General features: G+C 46.0%; 1 protein-coding gene across 1 annotated transcript in view; it reads left to right on the forward strand.

Annotated features, from left to right (window-relative positions):
• LOC140719898 (NACHT, LRR and PYD domains-containing protein 3-like) overlaps positions 1-16009 on the forward strand; it is a 113882-nt gene that overhangs the window by 21594 nt on the left and 76279 nt on the right. Inside the window, exons 2-7 of the mRNA XM_073034824.1 lie at positions 1600-1763; positions 2910-3005; positions 5329-5760; positions 6329-6495; positions 9132-9303; positions 9402-9467. Of these exons, the coding sequence (XP_072890925.1) occupies positions 2996-3005; positions 5329-5760; positions 6329-6495; positions 9132-9303; positions 9402-9467 (847 nt within the window). The 5' untranslated portion in view covers positions 1600-1763; positions 2910-2995. The remainder of the gene's footprint in view (positions 1-1599; positions 1764-2909; positions 3006-5328; positions 5761-6328; positions 6496-9131; positions 9304-9401; positions 9468-16009) is intronic.

A 16009-nucleotide genomic window follows, 5' to 3' on the forward strand; every position in this document is an offset into this window, starting at 1 on the left:
TGCACACAATACTCTAGGTGCGGTCTCACCAAGGCCTTGTACAACTGCAGTAGAACCTCCCTGCTCCTGTACTCCAATCCTTTTGCTATGAATGCCTACATACCACTTGTCTTTTTCACCGCCTGCTGTACCTGCATGCCCAAATTCAATGACTGCTGTACAATGACACCCAGGTCTCGTTGCACCTCCTCTTTCCCTAATCAGCCATCGTTCAGATAATAATCTGTTTTCCTGTTCTTGCAACCAAAGTGGATAACCTCACATTTATCCACATTAAATTGCATCTGCCATGAATTTGCCCACTCACTCAACCTATCCAAGTCACCCTGCATCCTCCTAGCATCCTCCTCACAGCTAACACCTCCACCCAGCTTCGTGTCATCCGCAAACTTGGAGATGCCTGCATATAATTCACTCGTATAAATCATTAATATATATTGTAAACAATTGGGGTCCCAGCACTGAGCCTTGCGTTAACCCACTAGTCACTGCCAGCCATGCATGTGGAGCATTTGATGGCCCTGGGCCTGTGTTCAGTGGAGCTCAGGGGGATTGTGATTGGGGTTGGTGGGGGGGGGATAGTTAGAGCGGGGTTGATTATTTACACCAACTGAATAACAACGTCTGGACGCAGTGGGAATAGAAAGGATGTCTTGTTTAGACGGAGAGTCTGGGATCTGAGAGTGCCGCCTCAGAATAAAGGAAGTTCACTTTAAAACTGGGACAAGAGCAATTACTTTATCTAAATGTTGGTTGGTCTGTGGAGTTTGAAGCCACAGAGGGTGGTGGAGGCTATCGAGGAGCCATAGAACATTACAGCACAGAAACAGGCCTTTTGGTCCTTCTTGGTTGTGCCGAACCATTTTTCTGCAGAGTCCCACTGACCTGCCCCTGGACCATATCCCTCCATACACCTCACATCCATGCACCTGTCCAAGTTTTTCTTAAATGTCAAAAGAGAGCCTGCATTCACCACTTCATCTGACAGCTCATTCCACACTCCTACCACTCTCTGTGTGAAGAAGCACCCCCCCTCCATGTTCCCTTTAAACTCCCCCCCCCCTTCACCCTTAACCCATGTCCTCTGTTTCTTTTTTCTCCCCTAGCCTCAGTGGAAAATCGTTGGGTATATTCGTGTGGATTGCTAAATAGGTTGAGTGTTGTAGCAGGGAAGCAAGAATACGGTGTTGGAAACATAATCATCCATGACTGATTCTGGAGAAGACTAGAGTCACCTAATTCTACTTCTATGTATTATGACTTGTGTCTTCTACCATGACTGAATGATGACTTATTTGTATCCTATCACAGGAAAAGAGTTAATCTGCAGTTTCTGGAAATCCAAGCAACGCACACACAATGCTGGAGGAACTCAGCGTCTATGGAAGAGAGTAGAGTCGATGTACAGATGTTACTTGGCCTGATGAGTTCCTCCAGCATTTTTGTCTGTTCTTTTGCATCCCATGTCAGGTTTTGTAAAGTGTGAGGAGCAGTCACAGATTTCTTCACTCAGATTATTATATATGCGTTCAATATTTAAATTCAATGCTTTATTTTCCTTTGTATTATTAACACGCTTCATTATCTCTCTGGTCAAAGAGATGTGTTGAGAGATTTATTGGAAGGAAAACCCACGACTGGAAGAAATCACAACTGAAGACGAGGGAACAGCAACAAGTGAACCAGTTCGAGAACTGAGTGCACCAACTGGAGAGAACCCGTCTGAATCAGAGTTTCCATTGACTCACTCAGGAGAAAGTTTGGTGAGTCTCATTTACTCAAACGTTAGTCCTTTAAGACATTACATTTATGTACCAAGGAAGGTAGAAAATAGCTGGAGTGAGACTGAATAAGCCTAGAAATACCATTTATGCCTCTATCAGTCCCAGTTGCAATCATTGCAGATCTGCTAATGTGCTGTCAGCATCAGCTCTGTGAAGCCACGCACATTCCCTTACACTGTTTGCCCATTTCAAACTCGTCTCTTCTGACGTTTCCTTGCTTTGTCTGTGTTATGTCACAATTATCTCAAAATACGCTCAGAATTTCCCCCCTTTAGAAGGTGCCGCATTTCTTTCCTACTGTAGTGATTGCAGAAATGTGGAATCACCATGAACTACAGCAACATGTCATTGACTCCTCTGTCTATTGCAAGCTGCAATGATATACTTGCCCTCGAGTATATCGTCGTGCGAGCCTCTGCTGACAGCAAACCCCCTTGAAGCCAAATGTCCCAACACCACACTTCATTCAGTCCGAACTAGCAAATTCCAAATAATAATTTATATTTGCATACCCTGACACCATGAAGTACTTGTGGATTATTAAATGGTCAGAACCTACGGATCTGTGATTAAGCAGAATTAGGTTTTACAATGAAGTTATGTTCCCATTTGACACTATACCAAAGGATTGGGTTAAATCTGTACGAGATGAACAAATGTTCTTGCAGCCAGGACTGCAGGAGCTGCCGGGGTCGGTTTAAACTCGGTCGTTGTGCGATGGGAACCAGAATGTTTGTCAGGTGATAGAAGAGTTGATATAAAGGCAGATGCAAAGTTCACAGAGACTGTGGGAGGATTGGATGTGGACAGGGCATCATGTAGTCAGCTGGAAATGTGTTTAATTCAGTACTATAAGTATTAAGAATAAGAGCAAATTAGAACAGGAGGGAAACGTGCCCAACTTAGAAAATTAGGACCATCTCAGTTTAAACTGTGGTCAGCATTGTCTTGATGGGCTGAAGGGTCAGTATCTGTGCTCTGTTGCTCTGTGATTCTATCAAAATGACGCTCCAGGTATCACTGAACGGACATACAGACATGGTGTGGGAGTTGATGTTTGGTTCCTAATTTGCAAAGTAATCCTACTCTCTCTGACTCACTGTCTGCTTGTTGTGTGTAATTCAGGGCATCACCAGCTGTCCAGCTGTCCAGAACCGGGATCAAAGTGTAAACACGACGACGACAATCAACAACCGTCAGTCAGAATCAGAATGGCTACAGGTATGTTCACCTGGATCTTTATAACTAAACTTCTGCCCTGTTGGTGCACAATAGTTCAGATGAAGAAACTTACACAGGTGCTAACAAGGCAGAGAAAAAGTTTCATCAAGCAGTGTCATTGATCCCACTGGTAAAGTGACTTTGTGTAATCGATCGGTCCAACAGTTCCAGCGCAGGGACCTGACACCAGTAATGGTCGAATGACTCCACTCACCAGGCAAAGCTTCACTTGAGTGAAAGGAGCCGGAGACCCTGAATCAGCAGCGTGAGAGTGAAACACAAACAGGAATGTGACAGCGGTGCTGTTTGTTACGTAAAAGTCTACAGACAGACGGACATACTTTATTGATCCCAAGGGAAATTGGATTTCGTTACAGCCGCACCAACCACGGATAGTGTAGAAATATAGCAATATAAAACCATAAATAATTAAATAATAATAAGTTAATCATGCCAAGTGGAAATAAGTCCAGGACCCGCCTATTGGCTCAGGGTGTCTGACACTCCGAGGGAGGAGTTGTAAAGTTTGATGGCCACAGGCAGGAATGACTTCCTATGACGCTCAGTGTTGCATCTCGGTGGAATGAGTCTCTGGCTGAATGTACTTCTGTGCCTAGCCAGTACAGTATGGAGTGGATGGGAGTCATTGTCCAAGATGGCATGCAACTTGGACAGCATCCTCTTTTCAGACACCACCGTCAGAGAGTCCAGTTCCACCCCTACAACATTATCTAGGTTCAGGGTTTGTTGCACATCAGGGCCTGTTTAGAGGTGAAAGACATCTTCAACTTTCATTTATAAAATTCAGAGGCAGGTGACAAGAGCATTTCCTGGATTTCAGAGATTGTGCGATAATACAACACTTCAGGTTTTGTCCGGGCAGCTCTCAACTCCCCCCTCGCTGCGCAAAGTAGATGAGGGGAGTTTTCCGAACTCTGCTTTCTGTAGCCGAGCCGAGAACATTGCCAGCTTTGGAAATAGCTGAGGATCAGGAGACACTTCATTTGTGGTCTGCATCGGTCTGTCACTGTCTGGTATGGAGGGGCTACTGCACAGGACCGAGAGAAGCTGCCGGAAGTTGTAAATATTCAGGGAGCGGTGTCTCAGAAAGGCAGCGTCCATTATTAAGGACGTGTAGCACCCAGGGCATGCCCTTTTCTCACTGTTACCATCAGGGAGGAGGTACAGAAGCCTGAATGCACACACTCAGTGATTCAGGAACAGATTCGTCCTCTCTGCCATCCCATTCCTAAATGGACATTGAATCTTTGGACACTACCTAACTTTGTTCAAAATATACAGTCTTTCTGTTTTTGCACATTTTTAAAAAATCTATTCAATATACATAATTGGTTTAATTGTGTACTTTTTAAAAATTTTAATCATTATTATTTTTTCCCTGCTAGATTACCTATTGCATTGAACTGCTGCTGTTAAGTTAACAAATTTCACGACACATGCCGGTGATAATAAACCTGATTCTGTTTTACGTGTGCAAGTTTACCCTTCAAGCTCCCGTGTTCCGGGGCAAACTCCCAGCCGAACCAGATAACAAACAACCCCATCCGGTAACGTACTTGTGAATCTCCCCGACACTCTTCCCAGCTGAATCACATCCATCCTGTAGATTGCTAGCAACTGCATCCTTAGCAAATGCAAAGCTCTCTCAGCGAGACTTTGTTCAGCTACTGGAACTGCACGCAAGACTCTCCCTTTGCCAATGACTTGTATAGTTGCTACATGACAATTATTATCCAGGAGACATGATGAGACCCAGGGGACCAGGCATCATGGGCTTCAAGGTTATGTTCAATCTGTAACCCAGGGGGCTGGACGTTGTCCGTCTCAAGGCAGTGGTCAGTCTTTGACCCAGGGGACAAGACAGTGTGTGACAAAGCAACAGGAAAACATTCGATCTGGAGGATCGGACCACGAGTAATCCAGTGGCTTGTCTGTGAGTGATACAGCTGGCTGGACAGTTTGTGATCCAGGGAGATTTATGTTTGTGGGAGATAATCCCAATGATAATTCCCGGTATCACCTAATGTCTTTCCATTAATAACCGCTGGTTATTGGTGTGTTCAGCTAATGCGTAGTCGGTGATCAGTATTACTGTGTCTATCCAGTTCTTTTACTGGGAGTGGATGTGTCCACTCACTGGCTTACCGTGATGGTCACCTGGCAGGAAGTGTGGTTCACATTCACCAGCACAGTCCCACTCCAAATCCGGTCAGCCGGAGTCCCGGCTCCATTGCAGACACCCGTTGTGAATCCTTGTTCGAGTATAAATCACTCTAAACCTGCAATTCATCATTTACTGCAGGTGGGAAATTAAATCCGGTACAGAAAGTACTCAAGAGGTTTTTACCAGGCAACTCATCGAGGGAAGATGATCGAGACACGGGAAGCAAGGTTCCAAAGCAGGGTCAGATTGAGAGCAATGTCCCAATGGAATGCGGTCCAGCCGCAGAGGAGGAGGAGCAAATTCAGCTCAGAGACAGTGACGTCAGAGACACTGAGCAGGACCCTGGACCCAGCACAAGTGAGGCGACTGTCTGTCAGCCCAGAGACAGTGACGTCAGAGACACTGAGCAGGTCCCTGGAACCGACACAAGTGAGGCGACTGCCTGTCAGCCCAGAGACAGTGACGTCAGAGACACTGAGCAGGACCCTGGAACCGGCACAAGTGAGGCGACTTCCTGTCAGCTCGGAAACTCATTAAACACGGAATTGTCAAGTGCCCAACAGGGAGTGGGTGAGTGAGACATGAGGGTGATGTGTTCGCAGAATGAGGTGGGAAGCGGGTAAATGTGATTCCTTGTTGGAGGGTTGGTCAGAGAGGGATAAAGTGTGGGCGTGGTGCAGTCGGTGTAGTGTGGCACCGGTTCCCGCACTAGAGGAAATGTCCTACCTGTTCTGAGGATTTCCAGGATGTGTATCGGAGGAAATGCAGCTCTCCAGATAAGAGAGAATTTCCAGGATATGAGTTATGGGAAATGTATTCACCAGGATAGAGAGAGTATCTCTGGGAAGCGACAGTCCCAACATTTATGGCCCATTTTAAACTGAAATCGGTGAGTGGGTGGGACGGTGGGAGAGACAGGTTTCTGGTGAATGGGTTCCTTCTGGGAACGTCTCGCACAGCGCATTGATGGGTCGGTTTTTTAAGGCCAGTGTTGGAGATTAGGGCAAAATACGTGTTTCCAGCTGAAAGCAGGTAAACAATAAGGTTCAAGACATGACTGGTTTGTTAGGGCTGGGTGAGAGCGGTGGAGACAAGCGATATTTGAGTTTGTGACTACATTCTCATTTTATATTCGCAGAGACAGAGTTTACAATCTCCGACCTCCTGGCAGAGGGGGGCGAGTATCGACTGTACCAACTGACCAAGTTCTACAGGGACAGACTCAAACAAGCGATTGAAGAAAAAGTTGAAAGTCTCAGTTGGATGTTGACAAAGGAGGGACATTTCAGTAGGGAAGAAAATGAGGTGAGTGTATTTAGTGTACTGTCACTGAACTGCTGATATCAGAGGGAATAGTGATCGATATTAATCTCCTGCACGTTCTATGAGTTCTACATGGCAATGGAGACTTTGATCTCTGACTTGTCTTCAGTAGATCTCTTTCAGCTGTTCAGGTGGGGAGCACTGGGAACCGCAGGTTCAGAGTCACCTTCTCCTCTCACACCTGCTGTATTTATCAGTGTACCGGACCTCAGTCAGACCTTTGTCTTCAGTAGATCTGTTTCAGCTGTTCAGGTGGTGAGCACTGGGAACTGCAGGTTCAGAGTCACCTTCTCCTCTCACACCTGCTGTATTTATCAGTGTACCGTACCTCAGTCAGACCTTTGTCTTCAGTAGATCTGTTTCAGCTGTTCAGGTGGGGAGCACTGGGAACTGCAGGTTCAGAGTCACCTTCTCCTCTCACACCTGCTGTATTTATCAGTGTACCGGACCTCAGTCAGACCTTTGTCTTCAGTAGATCTGTTTCAGCTGTTCAGGTGGGGAGCACTGGGAACTGCAGGTTCAGAGTCACCTTCTCCTCTCACACCTGCTGTATTTATCAGTGTACCGGACCTCAGTCAGACCTTTGTCTTCAGTAGATCTGTTTCAGCTGTTCAGGTGGTGAGCACTGGGAACTGCAGGTTCAGAGTCACCTTCTCCTCTCACACCTGCTGTATTTATCAGTGTACCGTACCTCAGTCAGACCTTTGTCTTCAGTAGATCTGTTTCAGCTGTTCAGGTGGGGAGCACTGGGAACTGCAGGTTCAGAGTCACCTTCTCCTCTCACACCTGCTGTATTTATCAGTGTACCGGACCTCAGTCAGACCTTTGTCTTCAGTAGATCTGTTTCAGCTGTTCAGGTGGGGAGCACTGGGAACTGCAGGTTCAGAGTCACCTTCTCCTCTCACACCTGCTGTATTTATCAGTGTACCGGACCTCAGTCAGACCTTTGTCTTCAGTAGATCTGTTTCAGCTGTTCAGGTGGGGAGCACTGGGAACTGCAGGTTCAGAGTCACCTTCTCCTCTCACACCTGCTGTATTTATCAGTGTACCGGACCTCAGTCAGACCTTTGTCTTCAGTAGATCTGTTTCAGCTGTTCAGGTGGTGAGCACTGGGAACTGCAGGTTCAGAGGCACCTTCTCCTCTCACACCTGCTGTATTTATCAGTGTACCGGACCTCAGTCAGACCTTTGTCTTCAGTAGATCTGTTTCAGCTGTTCAGGTGGGGAGCACTGGGAACTGCAGGTTCAGAGTCACCTTCTCCTCTCACACCTGCTGTATTTATCCGTGTACCGGACCTCAGTCAGACCTTTGACAAGGTTCCGCACGGAAGGTTAGTTAGGAAGGTTCAATCGTTAGGTATTAATATTGAAGTAATAAATGGATTCAACAGTGGCTGGATGGGAGATGCCAGAGAGTAGTGGTGGATAACTGTTTGTCAGGTTGGAGGCCGTTGACTAGTGGTGTGCCTCAGGGATCTGTACTGGGTCCAATGTTGTTTGCAATATACATTAATGATCTGGATGATGGGGTGGTACATTGGATTACTAAGTATACAGGTGATACTAAGATAGGTGGCGTTGTGGAAAATGAAGTAGTTTTCAAACCTTACAGAGAGATTTAGGACAGTTAGAAGAGTGGGCTGAAAGATGGCAGATGGAGTTTAAAGCTGATAAGTGTGAGGTGCTTTATTTTTGTAGGACTAATCAAAATAGGACATACATGGTAAATGGTAGGGCGTTGAAGAGTGCAGTATAACACAGTGAACTAGTAATAATGGTGCATAGTTCCCTGAAGGTGGAATCTCATGTGGATAGGGTGGTGAAGAAAGCTTTTGGTATGCTGGCCTTTTTAAATCAGAGCATTGAGTGCAGGAGTTGGGAAGTAAAGATAAATTGTACAAGGCATTTGTAAGGCCAAATTTGGAGTATTGTGTACAGTTCTGGCCACCGAATTATTCATAAAGATGTCAACAAAATATAGAGTGTACAGAGGAGATTTACTAGAATGTTACCTGGGTCTCAGCACCTAAGTACAGAGAAAGGTTGAACAAGTTAAGTCTTTATTCTTTACAGCGTTGAAGTTTCGGGGGGGGGGGCATTTGATAGAGGCATTTAAAATTATGAGGGGATAGATAGAGTTGATATGGATAGGCTTTTTTCCATTGAGAGTAGGCGAGATTCAAACAAATGGACATGAGTTGAGAGTTGGGGGCAAAAGTTAAGGGGTAACACGAGGGGGAACTTCTTTACTCAGAGAGTGGTAACTGTGTGGAATGAGCTTACAGTAGAAGTGGCATTTAAAAAAACTGTATATGTATATGGACAGGAAGGGAATGGAGGGTTATGGGCTGAGTGCAGGTAGGTGGGACTAGGTGAGAGTAAGCGCTCGGCACGGACTGTGTTACTGTGCTGTAATAGTCATATCGTTGTATGACATAAGTGCAAGGGCTGCATATCTGGACTGTTGAACAGGCATTCAGTCTAAAATTAATTTTGCATCTTATCAGCACCGTCGGTCAAACTCACCTCAGCTCATTAATCCAGGATGAATATTAATCTGTGAGATTCGCCATGTCTGTCCATCTACTCCACAATAAATTAATTGTTTGCTTTTATAGAAAGTCACTGAACTGACAGAGAAGGGAAACCGGACAGAGAGTTCCAGACTCTTCCTCAGTTTGGTGAATGGCAAAGGCTCCCGTGCCCAGAGGGCGATGTGGGAATCCTTTGTGATGTGGAGGACTGAGTTACCGAAGTTGGACAGGATACTGAGGGAAATACAGGAGCTCGGTATGTTAAAACCACGCACTGAACACAAAGGCACATTGAACTGAATAGTTGTAATTATTTAGTTTTGTTTTCATGAACTCTTTTGTTGATTTAAACAGGTCCTGACCCAGAGGAATACATAAACATCGCACAAGGGTTGTCTGAGTTACCCACTGAACTGACAGGTGAGTGATGAAATGCTCAGTTCACACCACATCTCAAATGTTAGACTGTGACTTGGCAGAATCTGGGAACGAAAATCCACCATCAATCATTCGCCGATCTCTGGTTTCAGGTTACAATTCAGATCATCTCTCGTTGCAGCCTGAACATTGTAAAGTGTATTTTTCCAGCTGTTCCAGCTGTTAATGTATTCATCCAGCCCTTGTGTCTGCTGAACCCTCCACTCCGGGTCCTAATGCTCTGGGTATCCCCAGACAGGCTCCTGACACACTGTATGACCCAGTCCAGGTGACCTTTCTCTCTTCAGACCTTTCAGATTCCCAAGCACCTCCTCCATCGTAAAGCAGCTGCACTCAATTCTGATTCTCAAAGCTGTACTTGCCTCACATGCCACCGAATCCAAGCAACATCCAGGTGAACCTGTTCTGCACCCTCTCCAATCATCCGCAGTGCTGGACAATCAGAAGTGAACACAATACTCTAGATGCACCTTAAAACCATCATACTTAAGCAGACTGTTAAGCCATTCAGCTCAGTGAATTTGCTCCGCAATTCCTCTCAACCCCATTATCTTGCCTTCTGTAAATGTTGACGTTCTTCCGAATCAGGAACATAGACCTGCATTTTAGTATGACCATTGACTTGTCTTCCTCTGCCAACTATGACAATAATTTCACAGATTCACCACCCGCCAGCGAAAGCAATTTCTTGCGATATGGTTCCCCGCCAGCCAGGGCAATTCACCACAGTTCCCAGGCATGTTAACCTTGTGTATGAGCCTCCCACGTGGGAACCTTGTCAAAGATTCTACCAATATCCAAGTAGACAATATCCATCTGTAACTTCATCCATCATATTTATCAGCTCCTGGAGGAACTCAATTAAGTTAGCCAGACACAAGCCCCCACCCAAAGTCTTGCTGATGAACCCTCAAACATTCTCCCTTTCATACTCCCATGCGGCAGAAAATATAAAAAGCTGAAGGTACGTACCACCAGCCTCAAGGACAGCTTTAATTCTGCATTTATGACTGTTGAATGTTCACCTACTATGTTATTACTGGCTCCTAATAATAAGAGAATTTTATATATAAAATTGTAACATTATGTATCTCATAAACAATAACCACTTATTTAGATAGCCATAATACGTACAGAAAAGCGGAAAGAATACCTTTAGCGTATGAACGAATTTAAGAACAACTGATAATCAATTATGTTATTCTATATCCAACACTGAGGAAAGCAGACATCTTTTAATGTTATATTGTATCAAAAAACATTTGATTCTCTCCCTTGGTTGGCTAACAGAAGTTCCAAGTATATATAAGATTCATCCAAGACTTGTGAAATTTCAACAACATCTAATAAAGCACTGGTGGACAATAATCACCCTATTAACAACCACAAATGAACAAACACCGTTATCAAAATAAATGTAGGGATTTCCCATTGTGAATCTTTAAGCCCACTATGGTTTTGTCCGGCTTTAAACCCGATCATAATTTACTGAAACGGAGAAATCTCAGGTATAAAATCAGAAAAAAAAAAAAAATTATACCTTGACACTGCTATACATTGATGATTCGAAATTATTTGCTCTTGCATCAGTAAAGCTAAGACAAATAATTCAAATAATGGAACTAATTTCCAAAGGTATAAACTTGAGACTAGAAAAGTACAGAACATGAAACATAAAGAAAGGTGCAATAAAGCCGGCAGAATATCAAACAGGCATCAGGATACAAGGCAGCCGATGGATGAATATGAAACATATACGTAGGATATCAATAAGCAAAGGAAAATAGATCATCTTGTGATAAAGGAAAATCTGAATTTACATCAAGGATGAAGGAAATCTGCCAAACAGAGCTGAACAGTAAAAGTACAACAAAGGGAGTAAACATTCACTGGGCCCATATTGATGGATTCTTTTGGTATAGTTTCCTGGTCTGAAACGGATCTAGAAAATACGCAAAGAAAAGTAAGAACTTAAAGAACAATTTCTAGCAGACACCATGTGCACTGGAGCGCACTTTGATACGAAATAGGACGGTGTGAGTATGATGCGTCACAGATCGAAAACAAATGACACAACAGTCAGATAAAAACTCTCAGAATCAGGTTTGATATCAGGGACAGAAGTTGTGAAAACTGTTTTCAGTGCCAGCAGCACAATTGTAGAAACAGGATTGTATCAGCGTGATTTAATCAGTCTGATGGCCTGGTGGAAGAAGCTGTCCCGGAGCCTGTTGGTCCTGGCTTTTAAGCTGCGGTACCGTTTCTCTGATAGGAGGAGCTGGGACAGTGTGTGCGTGGTGAGACTTGGGTCCAGAATGATCCTCTGGTCCCTTTTTACCCTCCTGTCTCTGTAATGTCATGAATAGTGGGAAGTTCACATCTGCAGATGGGCTGGGCTGTCCGCACCACTGTCCGCAGAGTCCTGCGATCGAGGGAAGTACGGTTCCCGTACCAGGCAGTGACGCAGCCAGTCGGGATGCTCTCAGTTGCACCCCTGTAGAAAATTGTTCGCATTCGGAGGCCCAGACCAAACCTCCTCAACCATCTGAGGTGAAAGAGGTGCTGTTGTGCCTTTCTTTCACCCACAGCTGGTGTGCACAGACCACGTGAGGTCCTCAGTGATGTTTCTGCCGAGGAACTTAAAGCTGTTCACACTCTCAACCCCAGATCCATTGAGGTCAACAGGGGTTAGCCTATCTCCACTCCTCCTGATTTTGCGACATTGCAACCATCTCCTTCGTTTTTCCGACATTGAGGGAGAAGTTGTTTTCTTGACACCATTGTGTCAGGGTGATGACTCTTCAGTTTGCATATAAGGAGAAGGTGGGAGTGGAGGATGCTATCACGTATTTGCTGCACAAATCACTCTCTCACCTAGATGGGGTCAGTTGTGCTGTGAGGATTACATTCCTTGACTTCTCTAGTGCCCTTAACACCATCCAGCCCAAGATCTTAAGGCACAAACTAACGGAGATGGGAGTAGACTCTCACATGGTGGATTGGATTGTGGACTACTTGACAGATAGACCTCAGTATGTGCGGTTGGGAGACTGTAGGTCTGACACGGTGGTCAGCAGCACAGGAGCGCCGCAGGGAACCGTACTCTCTCCGGTCCTGTTCACCCTGTACACATCAGACTTCCAATATAACTCGGAGTCTTGCCATGTGCCATAGTGGGGTGCGTCAGGAATGGACAGGAGGAGGAGTATAGGAAACTGATACAGGACTTTGTGATATGGTGCAACTCAAACTACCTGCGTCTCAATATCACCAAGACCAAGGAGATGGTGGTGGACTTTAGGAGATCTAGGCCTCATATGGAGCCAGTGATCATTAATGGAGAATGTGTGGAGCAGGTTAAGACCTACAAGTATCTGGGAGTACAGTTAGACGAGAAGCTAGACTGGACTGCCAACACAGATGCCTTGTGCAGGAAGGCACACAGTCGACTGTACTTCCTTAGAAGGTTGGCGTCATTCAATGTCTGTAGTGAGATGCTGAAGATGTTCTATAGGTCAGTTGTGGAGAGCGCCCTCTTCTTAGTGGTGGCGTGTTGGGGAGGAAGCATTAAGAAGAGGGACGCCTCACGTCTTAATAAGCTGGTAAGGAAGGCGGGCTCTGTCGTGGGCAAAGTACTGGAGAGTTTAACATCGGTAGCTGAGCGAAGGGCGCTGAGTAGACTACGGTCAATTATGGAAAACCCTGAACATCCTCTACATAGCACCATCCAGAGACAGAGAAGCAGTTTCAGCGACAGGTTACTATCGATGCAATGCTCCTCAGACAGGATGAAGAGGTCAATACTCCCCAATGCCATTAGGCTTTACAATTCTACCGCCAGGACTTAAGAACTTTTTAAAAGCTATTATTAATGCTTTTTGAGATAGTGATTTAGATGCATATCATATTTTTACTGAGTTAAGTATTGTATGTAATTAGTTTTGCTACAACAAGTGTATGGGACATTGGAAAAAAGGTTGAATTTCCCCATGGGGATGAATAAAGTATCTATCTATCTACTTCTTCTGTGTAGGCTACCTTGGTATTATTTGAGATTTGGCCAATAAATGTAGTATCGTCAGCAAATTTAATTAGCAGATTGGAGCTGTGGGTGGCGACACAGTCATGCGTATACAGAGAGTAAAGGAGGGGGCTTAGGACACAGCCCTGAGGGGCACCTATATTGAGTGGCAGAGGTGAGGGAGCCCACTCTTACCACTTGCCGGCGATCTGACAGGAACTCCACGATCACGCTGCACAAGACAGGGTGAAGGCCGAGGTCACTGAGCTTCTGGTCAAGCCTGGAGGGAATGATGGTGTTGAATGCTGAACTGTAGTCCAAGAGCAGCATTCTGACATAGACATCCCTCTTCTCGGGATGTTTAAAGACAGTGTGTAGAGCAGTGAGTGTTGTGTCGATCGGTTGTGTCAGTAGGAGGATTGTAGTGGGTCCAGTGTGTGTGGCAGCAAGCTGCAGATGTAGTCCATAGACAGCCTCGCAAAGCATTTGCTTATTATTGAGGTGGGTGTGATAGGACGCCAGACGTTCAGACATGCTGCCTTGGTGGTTTCAGGTACAGCGACAATGGTGGATGATTTGAAACAGGAGGGCACTCTACACTTTGAGGGGGAGAGATTAAAAATATCTGCCCGTTCCCGCAGCCTTGTGTCTGTCCACTCGCTGGAAACACCCGCGTACTTCAGACTCAAAGATGACCAATGTGCAGACCGCTTTGGCGGCTCTCCTCGGGGGCTCAGTGTCGGCGATGTCGAACCGAGCGTGAAAAGATTTAGCTCCTCTGGGAGACAGACAGCATCACTGCACTGAGCTGTGAAATCAGTGACGGTGTGTAGACCTGGCCATAAGCTGTGCGTGTTGTTGGCGGAGAGTTGTCCCCGAATCCTGTCTCTGTATTGTCGTTTCACTGACTGGATGGCTTTGCCCAGATCGGAGCTGCGTTTCCTGAGCTCCAGCTGATCACCGGCAATGTAAGCTGAAATCAGTGACGGTGTGTAGACCTGGCCATAAGCTGTGTGTGTTGTTGGCGGAGAGTTGTCCCCGAATCCTGTCTCTGTATTGTCGTTTCGCTGTCTGGATGAATTTGCCCAGATCGGAACTGCGTTTCCAGAGCTCCAGCTGATCACCGGCAATGTAAGCTGTCGGTCACGCGGCAAGTGCTGTTCACACGGAACGGCTGATCCAGAGTTGCTGGTTTGGGCAATCCTGACTGGTTTCTGGTGGCAAACATTCCCCCTCGGTGACAATAACACACATCTGGGGGACGTATTACACAGCTGTGATAATAACAGCCGGGAACTCCTGCAGTAACATGAAAGGTTTACACAGCAGCACCAGGTGCTTCAGATCCGGGGAACAAAAGGATTTGAGGGCATGCACATCCCGGGGTTCCACCAAGCATTCATGACCATGAAGCAAAACATACCCTAAGTCCTTTTCTCTTCCCTGGTAGAGGGGGGGGGGGGGGGGGTGTGTGTGTGTGTGTGTGTGTGTGTGTGTGTGTGTGTGTGTGTGTGTGTGTGTGTGTGTGTGTGTGTGTGTGTGTGAGAGACTGTGTGTGTGTGTGTGTGTGTGTGTGTGTGAGAGACTGTGAGTGTGTGTGTGTGTGTGTGTGTGTGTGTGTGTCTGTGTGTGTGTGTGTGTGTGTGTGTGTGTGTGTGTGTGTGTTGGTTGCTGAATGATGGCACGATCATACCCTAAGTCCTTTTCTCTTCCCTGGTACAGGGGTGTGTTGGTGACTGTTGGAATCCAGAGACTTGGGAACAGTAGGAAAGCGGGCAGCTGGGATGCAGGCGTTTGCCTCAGCCACTAAGCCCGGTGGAAGCGTTTCTTCCGACAGCAGAAGGGGTAAAGGCGGGTTACTGGTCCCTTACAACCAGTCGCTTTGGGCAGATGGGTCTGGTCGGCCGTGATTGGCAGCTCACCCAGCAACAGGAAAGCTCTGATCTCAAACATCCACGGCTCTGTAACTGTACCCCTCATAGGGAAGAGTTTTGGAGTAAACCCAGTGGATCTAGAGCCCCTGAGGCAGTCTTAAATAATGTTCAACGCAGACTGGCATCTCCTGAAACATCTCTGGTGCCAGGCTGTGTCAGTCTCTGCCGTTCCTTTGTGTTCATCAGATGCAGGGAGAGACGGAGCTTGCTACATCGGCAAAAGCTTCCTCTCCATATTGGAGTGTCCCGGTTGGACTGCAAACTAGCCATTTTATTTCTTGTCATTCCGAAGGGTTATCGATCCGCAAGTTCACTGCGATTCTCCCCCAGGCGCTGCCCGGCTTGAGTATTTCCCGCATATTCTGCTCCTGTTTTGATGCAAGAGCAGTGGACACCCGTGACACCCCAGTGTGTAGCTTTGCAAAAATGCACGTTGTCCTGCTCTCCATATTCCCACACCAGGTCAACATTAACATCATCTGTTAATGACGCAACAATGCTTTAAATATAGTGAAATGTTGTAACGGGAGTGCAGTCAGGATTGCAATAGGATATCAGGGAATGTTCAC

Source organism: Hemitrygon akajei, unplaced genomic scaffold (assembly GCF_048418815.1).
Source record: "Hemitrygon akajei unplaced genomic scaffold, sHemAka1.3 Scf000033, whole genome shotgun sequence".
Taxonomy (NCBI): Eukaryota; Metazoa; Chordata; class Chondrichthyes; order Myliobatiformes; family Dasyatidae; genus Hemitrygon; species Hemitrygon akajei.